This window comes from Dermacentor variabilis, chromosome 2 (genome assembly GCF_050947875.1).
Source record: "Dermacentor variabilis isolate Ectoservices chromosome 2, ASM5094787v1, whole genome shotgun sequence".
Classification (NCBI taxonomy): domain Eukaryota; kingdom Metazoa; phylum Arthropoda; class Arachnida; order Ixodida; family Ixodidae; genus Dermacentor; species Dermacentor variabilis.
In genome coordinates, this window is record NC_134569.1 from 1637886 (window position 1) to 1656883 (window position 18998).

At 44.8% G+C, this 18998-nt stretch overlaps 1 protein-coding gene across 1 annotated transcript in view; it reads left to right on the top strand.

The window, feature by feature from the left end:
• LOC142570245 (putative transporter YutK) overlaps positions 1 to 18035 on the top strand; it is a 518716-nt gene extending 500681 nt beyond the window's left edge. Inside the window, exons 10-11 of the mRNA XM_075678647.1 lie at positions 17771 to 17951; positions 18016 to 18035. Coding sequence (XP_075534762.1) covers positions 17771 to 17951; positions 18016 to 18035 — 201 coding nt within the window. The remainder of the gene's footprint in view (positions 1 to 17770; positions 17952 to 18015) is intronic.
• Positions 18036 to 18998: the final 963 nt, after the last annotated feature.

Genomic DNA, 18998 nt, shown 5'->3' on the forward strand with positions numbered 1-18998 from the left:
GAACTGGCAGAGCGTGTGAACATCAGTCGCGGTTCGGTTCACACCATAATTCATGAACATTTCGGTCATCGGCTCTTGTGTGCGCAATGGATGCCCAAGATTTTGAACCTCGGCCAGAAGAAGGTTCTGTGCTGCCTTGACTCATATGATCTGGTATCACAATGAGGGTGACGACTTCTTGTCTGTAATTGTAATCGGGGACGAACCATGGTGCTACTACTATGAGCCTGAAACACGACGGCAAAGCTTACAGTGGAAACATTCGAATTCACCGTCCCCCAAGGAAGCAAAGGCCGTCATTTCCACTGGAGTGGTGTTGTTTACTATCCTTCTTCGATCGTCAGGGGCCATTACTGACAGAATTTTCTAAAGCAGGAGAGGTTATCAATCGTTTCCGATATTGTGAAATGCCGGATCGGCTGCGTTTCGCAATCAGCAACAAACGACGTGGAAAAGTGACGAATGGGGTCATCTTGTTCCACGACCTGGCTATAGTGTTGGGCTGCTGAGTACGAGGTCGCGGAATCGAATCCCGGTCACGACGGCCGCATTTAGATGGGGGCGAAATGCGAAAACACCCGTTTACTTAGATTTCGGTGCACGTTAAAGAACCCCAGGTGGTCGAAACTTCCGTAGTCCTCCACTACAGCGTGCCTCATAATGAGAAAGTGGTTCTGACACGTAAAACCCCTGTTCAATTGGGAAACGCTGCAACATCCGCCATACAGCTAAGACCTGTCGCCTTGCGACTTCCGCATTTTGGGGCAAATGAAAAAACAGCTTAAGGGAGACAGATTCGTGTCGGACGATGATGTTAAAGAGTACGTTGCAGATTTGTTGAAGCAGCAACCTAAATAGTTTAATGAGACGGGAATCACCCGACTCGTCAGTCAATGGGATAAATCTCTAAATGCTCATGGAGACTACATTTAAATTAAGAACCCCGTTTGTCATAGATTTGCATTGGCACACTTTCATTTGACTCGCCCTCGTATATTTTGCAGAACGGCTTTATATAACTTCTATCTGTTGGGACAACAATTACGGGGCAATTAATTACTCACGAATCACGACCGGTGACAGCTGCTCCTGCGTAATACATTGGAATTAATGACAGCGCCATCGAGATTTTTCAGTGGCCGTTGCATATGTACAAAAATATAAACAAGGTTGTTGAATGACAATGTTTCATTAACATATTTGTCCTCAACTTATTCATTTCATGGCCTTTACATTTTTCATATCAGTGGCACGCGCTGCTTTGCTGGTTTCGAACTGATATAGTTCTAAGGATCGTGTGATATTTTCTTTACTTATTAAATAGACAAAAAACATGCAAGCATTGATATCAGTTATTTTCAGCGCAATTTCTGGCGCATACGAGTATATCTTCTTATTAAAAAATACATATATTATTTGTTTTGACAGTGCGCAGCGTTCAAGAATTCGTTTGCAGCATCTTTGGCAATGGCAATGCACTTATTATTTATGTATTTGATCCCTAGACAAATTGTTTAAGAAGAAGCTTTAGCTCGGGCGCAACTCCGATGCGCCTATTCAAATACATGTAAAACGCAGAAACGCTTTTCTGAGATAACCCCCGGATTACTTTTAATGGAATTTGTTGAATTGGAGAAAGTTAACTTCTAGTATCTGTTGGAAGCGGAAGTTCGATTTAGGGCCTCAATTTTGTTTAAGATGTTCTGAAAAATTTTAAAGTGCGAAAAAAATAGAAGCACGACGTTTGCAAACTAAAAGCTCTACATCAAAAACAGATATCGCGGCTCTTCAAACGGTATGTATTATGAGAATCAAAGCGGACAAATTCGGTATGTCAATTTATATCGTGGTGTGCAAGGGTTCTGCAAAAGCCATATTTCAATAATGCTAAATTGTTTGAGATTCATTTGTAACATATCAATTTTGTCCGCTGTAGATGTACTATTAGATGCAATTCACAGAATTGTGATAATATTTTTCATTGTTGAGTTAGAGTTAAACGTGGTAGTTTCGTTTTCTGAAAATGGTGAGATTTGTGCCAATTTTTAATAAAAGATTGACAACCTAAATGAAAAATTCGAAACAAGAAGACAGTAGAATTTAAGTTTTTCTTTTACATGCACCAAACCTCATCAAATTTTGCGCAGTTGTTGGCGAGAAATACCAGTTCACCTTCTATATGTATTTAGATAGGAGCATCCGAGATAAAACTGCCTCTTAATGAGGAGGTCAAGTTGCAACGTGACCTCCCCCGCCCCGCCCCCGCGATCAAAATTTCTGGCTATATATATATATATATATATATATATATATATATATATATATATATATATATATATATATATATATATATATATATATACATTTCTTGCACTTGAAGAAACTTCATGTGACCTCGAAGAATTGAGCGCAGAAGTGATGGCGTTTTATGAGTATATGCAAGACCTCATATTAAGAGACAGTTCCATTTCACAGCCCGAGTCCTCTTGGAGGTGTAATTTCCCTCTTGTAGTTGTCGTATACTTGGCTATCACTAATAATCCTTCGCCGTTCCGGTGAAACTGTAGCCTCTCTCTCTCCCTTTTTTTTTGTGACTCCGAGTATAAACGCCGCTGCGCGTGACTGCTGCTGATTCTGATTTCGAGTGAATCCGGCTTGGCCTCATTTCGGTGGCTGAGTGAGTTATACAGTGTTCCCCAACTGTCATGCACCAAGACTTAAAAAAAATAGCAGTTGCGTTACTCGAAGAAAAGTTAGTACAAATTGAGCATGTGTTGGTGGGCTAGTTGGTTAAGCATGATTACAAAGACGGCGCCGAATAAAACAACCCACGAAGAAGGGACACGAGACAGCACGTAGGCGCCGCACGTAGTACAAATTGTTTCCTGTATAGTGGAACAGCCACCAGTAATTCTTTCTTCACTGAGATTTATTTCGGCAGTTGCAATTATCTAACTCGGGAACTACTGTCCTAATTTTCAAAGTGTCAATGAGGCATTTGTAGGCGCCCCAAAATGACATCTAACTGCGGTGTTTTCAGCGACGTACTAATTGCGTACAATTTTTTCCGACTGGCAAAGAAACCTCACGAAGTATGAAAAATACCACGTGAGTGCGCTCCCCCCCGCATGATAAAGCAGCGCCCTCGAATAAGCTGATTCAAAGCAAGCGCATTGCCTGTCGCGCATCACCTTGATAATGGTACGGAAGGAACACCGACATCAGTGGCCGAATCTTATAACGGTTCGGAAGGGAACAGGTTCATTAGGTCTCATCTCTCATCTCATTGGTCGCGTCCTCCCCTTCTTCCACCACCGGCTTGGGAGTGGCATATTTAGTGACGTAAGCGGCAAAGTGAATGGTTCGTATTCCGAACCGTTTTAAGATTCGGCCCCAGGTTTCGCGGCTTCGCAGCTATTCCTTCATCTCTACGACACAGTTATTATCCCTCTCTCAAGGCCGGCTGATCACAATGATAACAAAAGCTCCTTGATAACGCGGCTGGAGCGCCGTTCTGAACACGCAAGAAATACGAACAGCAATGTAATAGGCGTAGAATGTTTCGAAATCCCGTCTTTGCTCGCACGGCACCGAAAGAGTGCGCGCGAAGCTATATTTCGCGCCAGAAACTTGCTTCGGACCAAAGCCAAATTAATGTGAGCGTTTTATTCTTTATAAAAGTGCATACGGGCTGGAAAAACAGGTTCGTGTCAAAAAATAAAAGCCATTTAACAGACCGGGGAGCGACCAACATGTAGAGAAAAGGCAAAACCGATGCGTTCAAGAAAGTAAATATACCAATTCGAAATGAGCCGAAGTGGCAATCAGGATGCCAACACACACACACACACACACACACACACACACACACACACACACACACACACACACACACACACACGCACACGCACACACACACACGCACACGCACACGCACACGCACACGCACACGCACGCACACACACGCACACGCACACACACACGCACGCACACACACATACACCATCAGGTTTCAGTGTGCCCTTACTATCTATGAATTTGTAAGCTCCTTTCAACACCAGCCTAGAGGATGTGTTCGAAGAGGTCTCCTTTTGCAGCTGCGCAGCACTGAGTCCGCTTTATCACATGTCCAGTGGCTTTCTTGATGACCGACACCGTAATTCTTCGGCATGCATCCTCGCCTTTAACTATAATATGACGTCCGTATCGATCATGTAAGCACGATCTTTCACATAACCCTAAAGGAAGAAACCGAGTGGAGAGAGGCCAGGTGGCCTAGCCGGCCAATTTATAGGCCCATGCCTTCCAATCTATTGCGCATGAAAAGTCGCATCCAGCCAGTTTCGTGCTCGGCTGCTGCGGTGTGCTGGAGCCCCACCCTGCTGATGCCTCAGAAGTGGAAGACGTGACAGCGGGACTTCGCTGAGAAACGAATCCCACACTCCTTCAAGGATTTCGTTCACGCAACGCTGTCATGTCACTGTGTGATGGAGGAAGATGATACCTATTATAGCACCGGTGTAAATTCTGCACCACACATTCAACGATCATTCATACTGGTGTCGATTGTACTTTATCCAGCGTAGATTGGAGTCCCTGTAGTACCGTGCATTATGCAAATTTGCCTGGACGTTTCTGAAAGAAAATTGGCTTCATCTGTGCACATGATGTTGCTATAATAGTCCGGTGACTCATCAGATCTTGTAAGGAGCCAATTTGAGAAATCAAGACGACTCTGCAGGTCCCTATCTTGCAAGCATTGGTGCTGGTTAAGGTGGTACGGGTGAAAGGCCGTGGTTTAGAATCCTCCAAACTGACGACTTGGAAATTGGTACCTGGGCGGCCACGTCACGCAAGCTAGCATGAGGGTTTGAGGCCATAAATGCTAGAAGATCCGTTCGTAGGCTAGAACTCAAAGATGAAATCCTACGCCGCTGTTTCTTTAAGCTACTGGTTTGTCTCAGGTTTTCATAATTTATTATGATAGTCGATGCGTTTCGTCTACTACCACACTTCCATGAGTGATATATATATTTACGGCTTTCTCTTGTGGCCATTTGTAGAACCCCCAAGGCAAGAATCATGTTTACGTTCTGCTCATTAGAGAAACACATGGTGACTGGATTGTTGTGTTCATATAGGAGGTTGCGTTCATACATATAGATGAAGCCAATTCCAAGGGAAGGGAAGCGTAGTAGAGGGCGGCAGAAAGTTAGGTGGGCGGATGAGATTAAGAAGTTTGCAGGGACAACATGGCCACAATTAGTACATGACCGGGGTAGTTGGAGAAGTATGGGAGAGGCCTTTGCCCTGCAGTGGGCGTAACCAGGCTGATGATGATGATGATGATGATGATGATCGTAGTGGTGACTGGGACGAAAAAAACGCACCTTTGCACTCAAGTTGAGAGCTCGCTTTTGTGGTGATATAGGTTTTGTGGGAAGAAAAATCCGCGTACTTTATCTACGCTAAAGCAACAGCTATCACAGGTTATTTCCATCTAACGCCAGATGCGGCATGTTACTTCGGCCGGGGCGCGGCAGATAAGGCACCAGCTCGATCACGATGTTTTTCTTCATGTCCTTTATTTCGCTCTGGATAACTCACAGGTAGCCTGTCCGAGGGCGCTACTTTATTATCCGGTGGGAGCGTAGTCACGTGGTATTCTCCATAGTCCGCGAGGTTTACTTATCAGTCGGCAGAAATTAGTACGCCATTAGTACGCCGTTGACAATACCGCTATTAGATGCCCCTTGGCTCTGCTTTCAAATGCCTCATTGACACTCTGCTAATTAGGATAGTATGTCTCGAGTTAGACAATTAATCACAATTACTTAGTTAAATCTCAGTAACGAAAAAATTACTGGCAGCTACTCCACCGTACTGTAAACAATATGCATTAGGTTTTATTCGAGTAACGGATTGCTCTTTTTTGAAATCTTGGTGCATGATAGTTAATTAGGACACCCTGTATATAATTATGACCTTTGCAAGCAACTGACGATGTCTCCATCTTTAATAAATGTAAATTATTAAAAATATTTTTTTCATCAGCCGTTAGCATTGCTTAATGGAAAGAGAAACAGTACTGAGACACACAACATTCACGTGCATTTCATACACCATTGATAAAAGACTGCTGAAGGGGTCATTGAAGTCTATAGGTTCATTCATGGTAAAAAACAAAACAAAACACGCGAAGCAATTTGAAGTGTGGTGAACGTGCAGCAACATTCATTCTCTAGGTATAGGCTGTCCATACCTTCAGAAATAATTTTTAATTTGCTACCTCAATCTCTTTGAAAAATATAATAAACTTTTTCCTTTGTGTATATTTAATTATATTGCACGAGTGCATATTGTTTACAGTGAAAATTTAAAACAATGTTGAAGTGAGAAAATACAGGCGAGGCAGCCAGCAGTGATATCATTTGATTTTAGTTCCTTAAAAACCCCGTAGTAGGGGTATTACATAAGAGGTTGGAATACAACATATACAAACAAGTGTTATAATGCATTCAATTCTGTAAATAAACAGTTGTTACATCTTGAACAAATAGGGAAGAGCAGGTGATGGCAGCGATTTGATGAGGAAGGCCATTCCAGTCTTTAGATGCTGAGTAAAAAAATGAGGCTGAAGACGTATTTGTGCGTGAATATGGTTGTGCTACCTGCTGGGGTTGGCCAATGCGTCGTGACCGGTGCGTTGGGGGAACAATGTATGGTGGTCGATTGAGCGTCGAATAGTAGAACCTGTGGAAGAGGGAAAGGGTGGCAATGCGGCGACGAAGGGATAGAAGCGATAAGGAAGATTCTTTTTTTAAAGATGATATGCTGATGTTGTAAGAGTATGTGGAATGAATATACCTGGTGGCGCGATTTTGAACTGCCTCGAGGGCATTGGCGAGATATGCTTGATGTGGATCCCAGATGGCAGATGCATATTCGAGTTTCGTTCTTACCAATGATCTATAGGCTAACAGTTTTGCATGCAATGGAGCGAGGCGAAGGTGACGTCTTAGAAAGCCCAATGTCTTGTTAGCCGATGAAATAACATTAGTAACATGCGCATTCCAGGTTAGATCATTAGTCAAAGTGATACCTAGGTATTTGTAGGATTCCATTGATTCCACGGTGACGTCACCAATCCGACAAGAAAAGCTAAGAGGGTGATGACGACGGGTAAACGAGACAAGTCTGCATTTATTAGAGTTGAGTGTCATCAGCCAAACATCACCGCATTCTTGTACCTGGTTAAGGTCGAATTGAAGAGTTATTTGGTCAGTGATGGTATTGACTGCGCGGTAAATAACGCAGTCATCGGCAAACATACGGGTATGACAGTACACATGCAAAGGTAAGTCGTTAATGTAAATTAGGAAAAGAAGGGGGCCAAGGACGGACCCCTGTAGTACGCCTGATGTGACGAGCGTAATGTTCGAAGCATGGTTAATAAATGAGAGATACTGTGAGCGGTTAGTTAAAATTGCTCAAGCCATTTTAAGATATCAGGATGCAAATGCAAACTAGAAAGTTTTAGTAATAGGCGTTGATTAGCAGTTTTGCCAAAAGCTTTGGCATAATCCAAAAATATGGCGTCTGTTTGGATGTTACGGTCAGGATTATCACGAACATCATGAAAGAATAGTGCAAGCTGGGTCTCGCAAGAACGGCCCCTGCGGAAGCCGTGCTGTGAAGGATGAAAGAAGTTGTTAGCGTCTGGAAAGTTCATAATATGAGAGTAGATGACATGCTTCATGATCTTGTAGGGAACGGTTATCAACGAGATCGGGCGATAATTTAGGGGAGAATTTTTGTTGCCCGATTTGTAGACTGGAGTAACTTTCCCTATCTTCCACTCGTCTTTCATGGTGCCTGCGGAAAGCGACTGTGAAAGTAACAAATGTAAAAACTCTGCAGAAATGTGTTTCGTGTTTTTTAGTAGTTTAAAGTTAATGTCATAGATGCCTGACGATGAAGACAACTTAATATTTTCTATCATAGATAAAAGCCAATGCACTGTGAATGTGATGGCTGACATGTTGCTTTGTATATTTGTGGTTGGCGGGTTTGGAAGTGTGTCTATTTCATTAGTGAAGACTGAAGAAAACGGGTTGTTGAACATATTAGCGCAGGTTAACTCTGTCACTGAATTATCCAGCTCGTTAGTAAGTTTATTGATACGTGCTTCTTTGGGGTTTATCACTTGCCAGAATTTTCTTGGATTAGTAAGTAAATTGTTTGGCAGGTCATAGTGAAAAAAGGTTCGCTAGGCATCGCAAATTCCGATTAAGTACACAGCTTCGGCAGCGCAATATTTCCTCACGCAACTGAGCTTACCTTAACTTTAGTGTGGCGATAAAGGCGCTTTTTTATTTTCTAGTCGTTTTAAGGATTTCGTAAACCATGGTTTTTGTCGATTGGATCTAATGGTTATCCCGGGAATAAATTGGTCCTTTAGTTCACATAGTTTGTTATTAAACAACAGCCAGTTATCATGAATCTAATGGTTATTAAATTCATCTGCAAAGGTAGAAAAGAATGCGTTTAATTCAGAATTTATAGCCTCATAGTTACCTTTGTCATATAAACAAATTGTCTTGTGCATGTCGCGGGGTGGGGAAGCGAAAGTGAAGGCAGCATGAATAACTTTGTGATCACGAATCTCACGAAGATATGTAAGGGATCTTAAGCTTTCAGGATGACTGGTTAATATAAGATCTAAAATATTGGCAGATGCCCGCGACACACGACTTGGCTCCAGTACTAGCTGTGTTAAATTGTAATTTAAACACACTTCTATGAAGTCCCTCGCTTCAGTTTGATTTATTAGTAAAGCAGTGTCATTGTGCCAGTTAATGTCGGGAAAATTAGTCTTCAAAAAGGAGAATAATTGCATTGGGATGCTGTGAAGTAATTTCATTTAATATGTTGTTTAAAGGGAAGCTGAAAGGTTTTCCAGAAAAAATTAGTTAACATGTGTACATAATGGTTTTCAACCCTCCGAATTCGAATATCGTATCGAAATTGAGCGAAAGAAAGCGCAAATATATTTTATTTCGACGAAAAGTGCAGCAGCGGACACGCCCAGCTCGCGCGTCTCGTTTCCGCCTGTGATTGGTCGGGCGCCTCGTGACGTCAACTCTAGTGACCGACCGCTGCCGCTACACATGAAGCGCGGTGCCAGGTAGTTTGGTCCTGTAATGGAAAATTTAGAGAGACTGCGTTTTTCTGAGGAGTTCGGCGCTACTCCCTACATGTACGAGCCGATTGCGAAAAGCCGGCCTCTCGAAGAAGCAAACGATGCTGGTGCGAGCAGTGCTTTCGACGCGAACGCAAGCGAAGTCTTGCGATCTCGTCGTGTTGGAAATGCTCTTTGGTGAGTACGTTTTTTGCAAAGCGATCTAGTGATCTCGCCGATCTTTCGCCGATCTAGTGAGCTCGTTTCCGGTCAAACAACTGTAGTGTTGTGTTCCTGCATGCCTACTCGTGGAACGTAAGCTGGGATGCGATCGTCGGCATTTGTCCGCTGTCCAAAGCCGTCGGCAATCTACAAAGACGGTTTAAACGTGTGAAAAGCTTTCCGGTTCATACAGTACGTGTAGTGACCTTCATCTGTGCGCCATTCGCACACTACTCGTAACCGAAGTCGTAAAGGCGGCGAATTCCGTCGGCTACGTGAGACCACTCTACGTACATGCAGACGCACCAACAAAGGAATGCAGGGTCGATCGAAGGAGATTACGATGGCACGCACGCAGAAACAAGCACGGTCAGGCACGGTCGCGCAGGCTGCGAAGGAACAAAACACTAGAGTTGACGTCACAACACCGCGGTTTCCGGTCTCCGCTCGCATCGTCAGCGTCAGCAGCACCGCGCGGCATTCGACGGGGGGCGGAGCTACAGCGCAATTTTAACCGACGATTACGTCGCTCCTAATTGAAAAAAAAAAGACCAATATTTTACCTACATGGTTTATGAGGTTCCCGCATCCGTATATGAGCGTCTTATTGAACTCGACAGACTCTTCAGCTTCGCTTTAAGAGATTAGAAAAGTCCGGTTGATGGTGAGGGGGTCGATAACAAACACCTAGCAGTACTGTTTGTGGGGAACATTGAAAATTTAAGCACAGCGTTTCCAAGTGGCTGTCAATGTTAACTCGTATGCACGGCAATTGTTGGTTCATGGCAATCAGAACAGCTCCGCCACGTGCGTCTCCCCGATCGCATCGATAAACGTCGAAGTTGGGAAGATCGGTCAGGACTTCTGCGTCACTGATTTCTTTTGTAAGCCACTTGTCTGTTAGTCTCAGTAAGTTACTGGCGGATGATGATATAAGATTTGATACGTGTTCACGCTTTGGCTGAAAGCTGCGTGAGTTTGTGAAAATTTCTGAAGAAGAGAGATTATTATGTGGGATGGAAGGGCGAGTTCTTATATTCGTGGGGTAATGCAATTGCTATGCTGTTTCTTTGACGGTCTGTCATCTCTCGTGAAATATGTAGCGTTTAGTACCTATGTGCAATGTTTTGTAGCGCAATGAAAAGCGAGCGAATTTTGCCTTCGGAAAAGCAACAAGCTGCCTGCGGGCGTTCCCCCCCCCCTCGCCCCCCCGTACAGCCTTAAAAAAATCTTCGCCGACACTGCGTTCAGTGCCTTCGAGCTTGCGGCCATTTGATAGAACAGCCTCTTTTGTCTTAATGTACGTAAATTCAACAATTACAGGACGACGGCGCCCAGCGGTATGCCTCCCGAGACGATGTACTCGTTCAATTTCTTTTGTATCTATGTTAATGTTAAGGTGCTTAGAGCACAGCTGGGTTACGGCTTCTTCAGACTGGGCGAATGTTTCCGAGGAATTAGTATCAGGAACACCATAAAATATTAGGTTATTTCTACGTGATCGGTTTTCCGCGTCATCCATATGCCGTTTCAAGCAAGTGACCAGGTCAGTAATTTTAGCAGCCTCAGCTTTTAGGGCTTCGATTTCATTTTGCAACGGAATGATGTCATGGCAAAGTTTTTCGACTACTGTCACTCGGGAAGTCAAATCGGATACCATCTTATTCGTTGCCAGCAGTTGGTCCTTAATGCCTTTCATTTCTGCGATTATTTCTTTTTGGCTGGCTGATAGTTCTTGCAGCTCTTTTAGTACAAGGTCAGCACTATCGGGACCCGGGTTAGACTCGGTGTCTCCTGACAAGAGAAGCAAGGACCGAATGGCACAAACACTCTCAACAGCAATAGCGACACAGCACCGGGGGATCCGCAGCTGCACCAGAAGATAATTGCTAGACTTCTTTGAAAAAAGAGAATACTTGTTATCAACCTACGTGGCGAAGAGCAACAGGTTAGTTGTCTGCATTGTGCTACAGCAACCGAGTCCACAGCGCTGTGTCGACAATCGCGGCAGCTTTATACTTGGCGGGAGCCCTAGTGTCAGTGCCGATGGGACTTTCCACAGGGCTTAAATAATATTGCGCGACACTAAAAAACGACGCGGACGTGAGAGAAGACGCCACACCAAGCGCAAACTTTCGCTTCCATGTGGGAATAAATATATCGGACAAACTGGGCGTGGCCTCAATGATCGGCTCCGCGAACACAGCAACAATGTAAAAAACGGCTCTGGGGGTTTCTTTGCGATCCACTGTCGCGATCATAGATGCAAGCCTCTTGAGGATCAATGCACGATTGTTTCCCGTGGCAGCACGCAGCTCATCCATGAAATATCTGAAGCGCAGATGATCGCAAAATTGGGTGACACGTGTGCTAGCTTCCCGTCTCTGGCTCTCACAGAAAATGAATTTTCTTGGAAGCGGCACCACATGACTCGTAACCATGTTACATGAATTCGCTCTTTATTTCCTTGTAAGCGCATCCGCGATCTACGCTGCCTGCCGTGTATAAAACTGACGCAGTGGCACAATAAACTTAATTGAAAGTTTGCGCTTGGTCTGTCGTCTTCTCTCACGTCCGTGTCGTTTTTTTAGTGTCGCGCAATATCATTTAAGTAATGGATTACCAACTTGCCCGGAATGCTGCTCTCAATAATTTCCACAGGGAATCCAGCGTCCAGATGTCGCATGGGGGCGCTGACACAGATGAGGTTGCTCAGTCGATTCCTATGGCGTAGGCGCCAGATGGCGTACAAGGTTACCACGTGCCGGTTTCATAGATGAGGGGCAGCAGCGCACATTCCACTGGCGTGTTGGTAGCTGGAGTTATCGGGGATGACAGCTGCTCGCGGGTGACGATAGCCACGAGCACCTGTGTGGCGAAGAGCAACGGGTTAGTTGTCTGCATTATAGTACAGCAACCGAGCCCACCTTCTAATGCTTCTGATGCGCTTGTCCTTCTATTGTCAGGGTTTGCAGAAATAAAGCGAAAGTATGAATTAAAAGCCGTGGACTCGCGCTCCAGCAGTGATGCAGTAATCTATTGGCCACAATAAAATTTCAAGTGGAAAGGTCGAAGAAAGTCAAAAGAAACCTCAAATGATGTGGTTGATAAAGCTTTAGTAATGACACTTGATGTGTGTGTGGGGGGGGGTGTGGCTCAGCCCTCCCCCCGGTAAACTCTGAAGGGGGCTCGGGCCCCAGAGCGCCCCCGCCCCCGTAGTCGGCGCCTAGGGCACAGCATTCATTTTGATAAAGAACAAGAACAAAACAAGCTTACAAACCACATAATTGATCATAAGGCACTCCTGCTAGCAACGCGAAGCACGTAGCGCTGCCCCTATACGTTTCCCGGTAAAGATTACTGTTGCGCAAGCTGCCGCGGCGACCGCAGCTTGTGACGTGGGGAGTGACATCCGTAGCTTTTCATATCAAAAGAACCAGCGCAGCAACTGATTTCATTGTGGTTACAGCGCCGCTATGGGTATGCAACGCATTGTTAGGACTCCTGAGGAGCAGCGTGAATACGAGGAAATGGCAATGGGAAAAGAAACAGCAATACGACCAGCGGCAGCACGCCACCGCTGCTGGTATTGCCGTCAAATATCAGCACAGCGGAGTTCCGTGCGTCCATATTGCTTTGTGGCTGAATAATGCGCCAGAGAAGGAACTGAACAATAAAGCCTTGCATACCCCCCTTAGCAGCTTATAAACAGCATAGAAGCCATTCAAAATCGTGCAGCGTGTTTCATCTTATCGAAGTACTCCCGATATGGCTAGCGATACCTCAATGAAAACACTTAACGTGCCAGAACTTTCTATCCGTCGTAGATGCTTCCGCCTTTCGCGCTTCCATGAAATCTACCACCACAACCCTTTGTTGAAAGAACAGCTTATCACCCAACCGTCCTACATATCATGCCGCTCTGACCACAGTTTCAAAGTTGGTGCACCGTCTTCACGTACAAAACTTTGTAGTAATGCATTCATCCCTAGTACAAGCAAAGATTGGAACCATCTTTCCGCCACCGTTGCAGCCATCCTGGATAACGACACCTGCAAAACCACCGTTCATGAAACGCCATGTTGAATATGTCTTTGTATCTTGCACAATTTTCTTTGTAATGTTCCCCCACTTCTTTCTGTTATGCCAGCAGGCCTTGAAACTATTTTAAATAAATAAATAAATAAATAAACTTATGTAGTGAAACTGCAGAACCCACAGCCTTAACATCTATGCAAACCGGTTTCCTAAAGAATAAAAAAGGAGTGTGCATATTGGGAGCGCGATGTGAACATTTGTTAAGACCACTGATGTGAAGGCAATTGTTGCTTCATCGCACCGAGCGATGAAGCAACAACCGCACAGAGCGGGCGCACCGTGCAGCCAATTTCGGCTTCCTAATTGTAGCTGTTTCGTAAATTGTAAATGCATAGACATCGTTCAAGTACGTAAACACATGTACTACTTGATTCCTGAAACTACTTTGTCCATTAGGCGCGGAAATATGGCTGTTGAGGAGCACAGACTAAAAGGAAATACATTAAATTCATAAGGGCTATCGGGCCCCACGGACGCTCTTTTCGCTCGGTCTCTTTCGTCAACTTCTATTTGCCAGTATCTGTTTTCTTGCGACATTGTTTTTGTATAACTTCGCGTTCGTCCAGAGCCACCTAAAGCCCCTTAAACTTAACTAAAGTACTGCCACGCTTTGAAGAATGCCGCTCTGGCCGAGGCCAACACCGCGTCGCAATTGGCCTAATAGCATCACGTGGGCTCTCGAGCTGCGCACCAGCGCCATTTTTGCTCAAGAAGCGTTTTGCTCAAGAAGCTTAGTTTGCTAACAAACATGTACATCCTAAACGGAAGTACAAGTAAGCAAACCGGAGTAATAAAGATACAGAGAAAGTGAGGGAAATAGAGAGGGTAAATTGGATTCAAATGTTATAAACAAATCATTCCATGAAGTTTTACAAAGACCGCAAGCAAGAACTCAGGACAGGAAGGTTTTTCGATAACGCAAAACGCAATGCCTCACTTTTCAATGGCCGAGCTGGCTGCCTAAGGACAAAAACATACAGAAGCAAACATTCGCAGCGAATTCAAGGCTGTTTGCTTCTTCGGCTCCTGTGAAAAGAAAAGAGAAAAATGAGACGATTGATTACATTGTATTGACATTCGAATATATCCAGTCATAACCGTACGGCATATCCATCTTCCAGAAGCGCTCGCTTTCAAAGCTGAGGGAAGCATTAACTGGTCAGCGGAGAGTTTAATTAACCAGCGTGCGATTAGCGTGCTGGTGAAAAAAAAACGGCGAATAGATGCGGACAGAATCCTCCTACGCATGAGCAATTTCACGAGATGGACCATAGGTGATATATGCTACTAAAATGACGATATACTAGTGGTATGTAAGTATATCTCATGCAGGTAGATGACAATTTGCCACTACCCTGATTTTATTTATTTATTTATTTATTTATTTATTGTAGATACCTTCGAGGCCTAGCAGGCACACTAGAAAGGAGTGGGGAAATTTTGCAATATTTGCAGTACAGGACAAGACTGAAAAATCAAACTATAAAGCACTTTGAATGGTTATCTTGAAGTTAGTGGTATCGTAGATGGAGACTGTGTAGGCGGGAAGGCGGTTCCATTTATTGGCGGTTCTTGGCAAAAAGGAAAAAAATAGTACAAATTTGTTCGACAAGATGGCACTTGAATTTTGTGTTGATGGTCGATGCGAGATGAGATGTACCCGGTTGTGGTGAAAAGATTTTCTTTAAGAGAAGGGTAAAGTACTGCATTCTGTGAGAAAGACAGAGACGAGAGTACTTGCGAAGTAACCGGAGGCCAGCAGATCTACAGTTGTTTTAGCGCGATAGCGTTAAGGGCCCAGTGTCGCAAGAAATCCGATGTCGGCGTCGGACATCGCTTCACGTAAAGCAATTCCGAACCACAAGCACGCAAGCCCTCACCGTGGCGCATATGTGTTACTGAACTAATTAAACGCGTGAAAGGAAACTACGCCACAAAAAATTGTAAACTACGACATGATAGCGTGGGAGTTTAACTTAATTCTGGTACGCAGAAACGCGCATCCCTTTTCCGAGCGGCGCGGTCCGCTCGGTTCCTTGCCACAAAAGCCATCGCGCTCGCATCCTCGCAACCGCAAGAAAGCTGTGGTTGCTGGGAAGCGTGACAAGCATTCAGGGATCTTTGAAGTCTATCGCGTTCCACTCTTAAAGGCGAACGTTAAGCGTCCTCCAAATTTTTCATGGACGTGACGCTAGAATGAAGTGAATAATTTGAGAGAATAAAACGGGCCGAGCGTTTCTGAATGCTTTCAAGGGAAATGGCAAGATTGTTATGAACAGGGTCCCGTATGGAACAAGCATATTCTAATTTTAGACGGACGAGTAAGCTTTAGTGAAGTGGATGCTGACGCAAAGAAGTTGTGTCAAGTACCGTAACATTCGGTTGGCCATTGATAGTGACATTGAACATGCATATTCCATGAAAAGTTCCTGGTAATATACAGGCCAAGATATTCATAGGAGTTAACAACCGACAGGGCAGTACTATAAATAAAATATGGGAATATATCCGAAGAGGTGAGCTAAAGGAGACGCTCATATTTTCGCATTTAGTTGTGTCAAGCTGCATCCGCCATTTGTTGCACCATTTGAATACGCTATCCAGGCTGTCCTGTTGTTTACCAAAATCACTAAGATTAGTTATTTTGCGATAGATGACACAATATTCCGCGAACAGCCTATGATTGAATTAGAGAGGCAGTCAGGACGGAAATTAAGGCTAATTAATTGGTCTAGATAATTCATTCATGTAATCAAATAATTAGATGAGAAAAAAGCAGGGCACCGGGTACTGATTCTTTTCATACATCGGATGTAACGGAGCAAGTTCTGGACCTAAATTCGTTAGCAGTTACATACTGGGTCCCCTTCAAGAAGTAATTATCAGGTAGAAAATCTTACTTGCAATGCATGTAATAAAATATTTGACGAAAAAAATTTGTGCATTTTAGCATTGTTGTGTTAATGAGTTCGGGGCAGAAGACAAAATTTTTTCAGATGTCTCATAAGTTTGCCAATGCACACCCTGTCAAAAAAGATCACAGCCTAAGCACTCCGTAGAAATGGTTAACCAGCGAAGATGATACGTGTGAACCCGGTGTTTGTCACTCGTTTAATCCCGATGGTTCCTTAAAGGACGGCTTGGTAGGATGCCGCATCCTCGGTAGGCAAATACTGATTGCGCTCTGTGGCGCGAGCCTGTTCTTGTGCCCGGGCTACAGCATCGGCACGACGTAGCCGATTTCGTTCCCGGTTCTGCTCGCGGCGTTGCTGATCGAAAACTGGCTGCTCCTAAAGTGTACGTATGAAGCGTGGCCTACCCATGTCGGAGCCGGAGGGAAACTTCTGCGCGTGCGCTCGGCTGCGATGAAGAGCAACGACGTCACTACTGGCACAACTATTCCAATACCGCCTAGGTAGCACAAGGCCTTCTCCCTCCAATCCATGATGTCATATTACCTGGCCCGACTGCCATAGAATCTAATGGGGATGCTCCAGAATAGGCAACAGCGATTTTGATGTCACCGCTTTCATCACGTCAGCCTTGACAATGGAAATTTTGGGCCTGGTAGCGTGACATCAGGGATCGGATTAAACAGGCCTTGTGCAATTTAGGTGGTGTTGGTGAATCGCGTGCTTGTATTTCGCTTGTGTTTTTCGCGCATGCGCATGGGGTTGCGACGGAAATGTTTTTTGCTTAAAGGTGACCGAAAGACGGACGGAGGGACCAACCGGCTACACATATGCAGCGTCGTTGAGAAGGGATGGAATCGATAGGGGGATACGTGCGTTTCATAAAAGTGGCACAGCAGTGGCAAGCGAGTGCTGAAAAAATGAGGTGTCATTTAAGATATCACAGAACTCGCAACGCCAAACAGGCACGTCAGACTGAAATAATTGCAAGGCATTCTTTTTAGTACCTGTGACGACAGAGTAAAACTTCCGTGGGTCAGAAACCAGAAACGATGGAAGCGTATTGCTCAGAAAAGTTTGTTTCGCATTAGCTACTATCGAATAAAATTCATCGGCAATGTGGCGATGACGGGACCAGTGATGAGGATGATTTGTAACTTTGGCGCGACGAACTTTTGCGCAGGAGCTTTAACGAAGTATTAAACTCCGGTGAACGGGGATTGCAAGCTACCCCCCCTTTAGGCACCTAGCGATCAATTAAAGACAGAATTTTTTTATTGGCATTATTTCTTCTTATTTTGAAATTTCTTCGTATCATTGAGGTTATTTTAAATTTTCCTGCTGTTTCACCGCTCAGGAGCGCTCTGTGGTGATCGCTACTTACGCCTTGTGCGGATTCTCCAACTTTGGCTCCATCGGCATCTGCCTCGGCGGATACGGTGCCATGGCCCCCGAGAGAATGAGCTCCTTCGCCTCCGTCGCGCTGCGAGCCATGGCTGCCGGATCGGCCGCCTGCTTCCTCACGGCTTGTGTTGCAGGTCTGTTCGTGTACGCGTCCTTAGGTTTGTCCGTGAACATGCTGCTGTCAGCATTTCCTTTCAGCCACTGGCGAGGGCCGCTAATTTGGCCGTCCTCGAGCAGCGCAACTCGGGACAGGGAGAGAACTGGACACACCCAGCGCTTACTTCCGACGCTTACTTTATTCCGAATGGGCTGCTCTAAATTCAAGACGTTGAACCTTGTAGCCCGAATTCTCACGTGATTGAGTTGTATTTGGTCGTATTTATGCTTAAATAATTTAGTAAGCGCTATACCTGTCGTACACAAAATGTTTGAAGACAAAAAGCGTTATACAGCAGCTACTGTCTTCGATTTTTCGCTACATATTAAGGACCCGAGTTCAACGATGCGACGTTAACTGGCGCTAGAGTCGTATGTTTGAGAGACCCATTAAGGATTGCTGCTACTACCACCAGGCTATCAGCCCCGAGAAGTGTATGTGGCTCCCTCTCGCTTGTGACATCAGCTCCGGGACTTAGCTGACGCGCTGCGCGTGCTCGCTGCGGGAAGGCTCCTTGACGCGGCCGGTTGATCTGCCCACCGCGATGTCTTAAAATCTCTTGCGTCTGCAATCTTGTACTAAAGTTTACGGTATACTATGGAATCTTATTCAGCTCGAGATCGAGCAAAGTCGCTACCTGACAGGTCGTCAGAATTATGCTTAATGTAGATCGCCCCTCGAACCCTGCTGGTAGCCACCAGTGGTAGCCCTCTGGTAGCCACCAAATTTCGAGTTGACTCACCCTCAAATTTCAAGTTGGCCGACCCCAAAGTTCATAAGATACATAAGATTCCACCCGCTGAACTACAAACCACTAATATTCCAGGGCGTCCGGTAGTATCAAACAACACCCTGACAGAGAGGCTCTCCACATATTTTAACCACTTCCTTGGTGTCATTCCCAAAACACTTCCGTCATTTGTACAAGATACCACTCACCTACTGAGAATTATGGATGACATTAATACTAAAGACACACTAACGCAAAACATAATTCTCGCAAATTTAGACATCACTGCCCTGC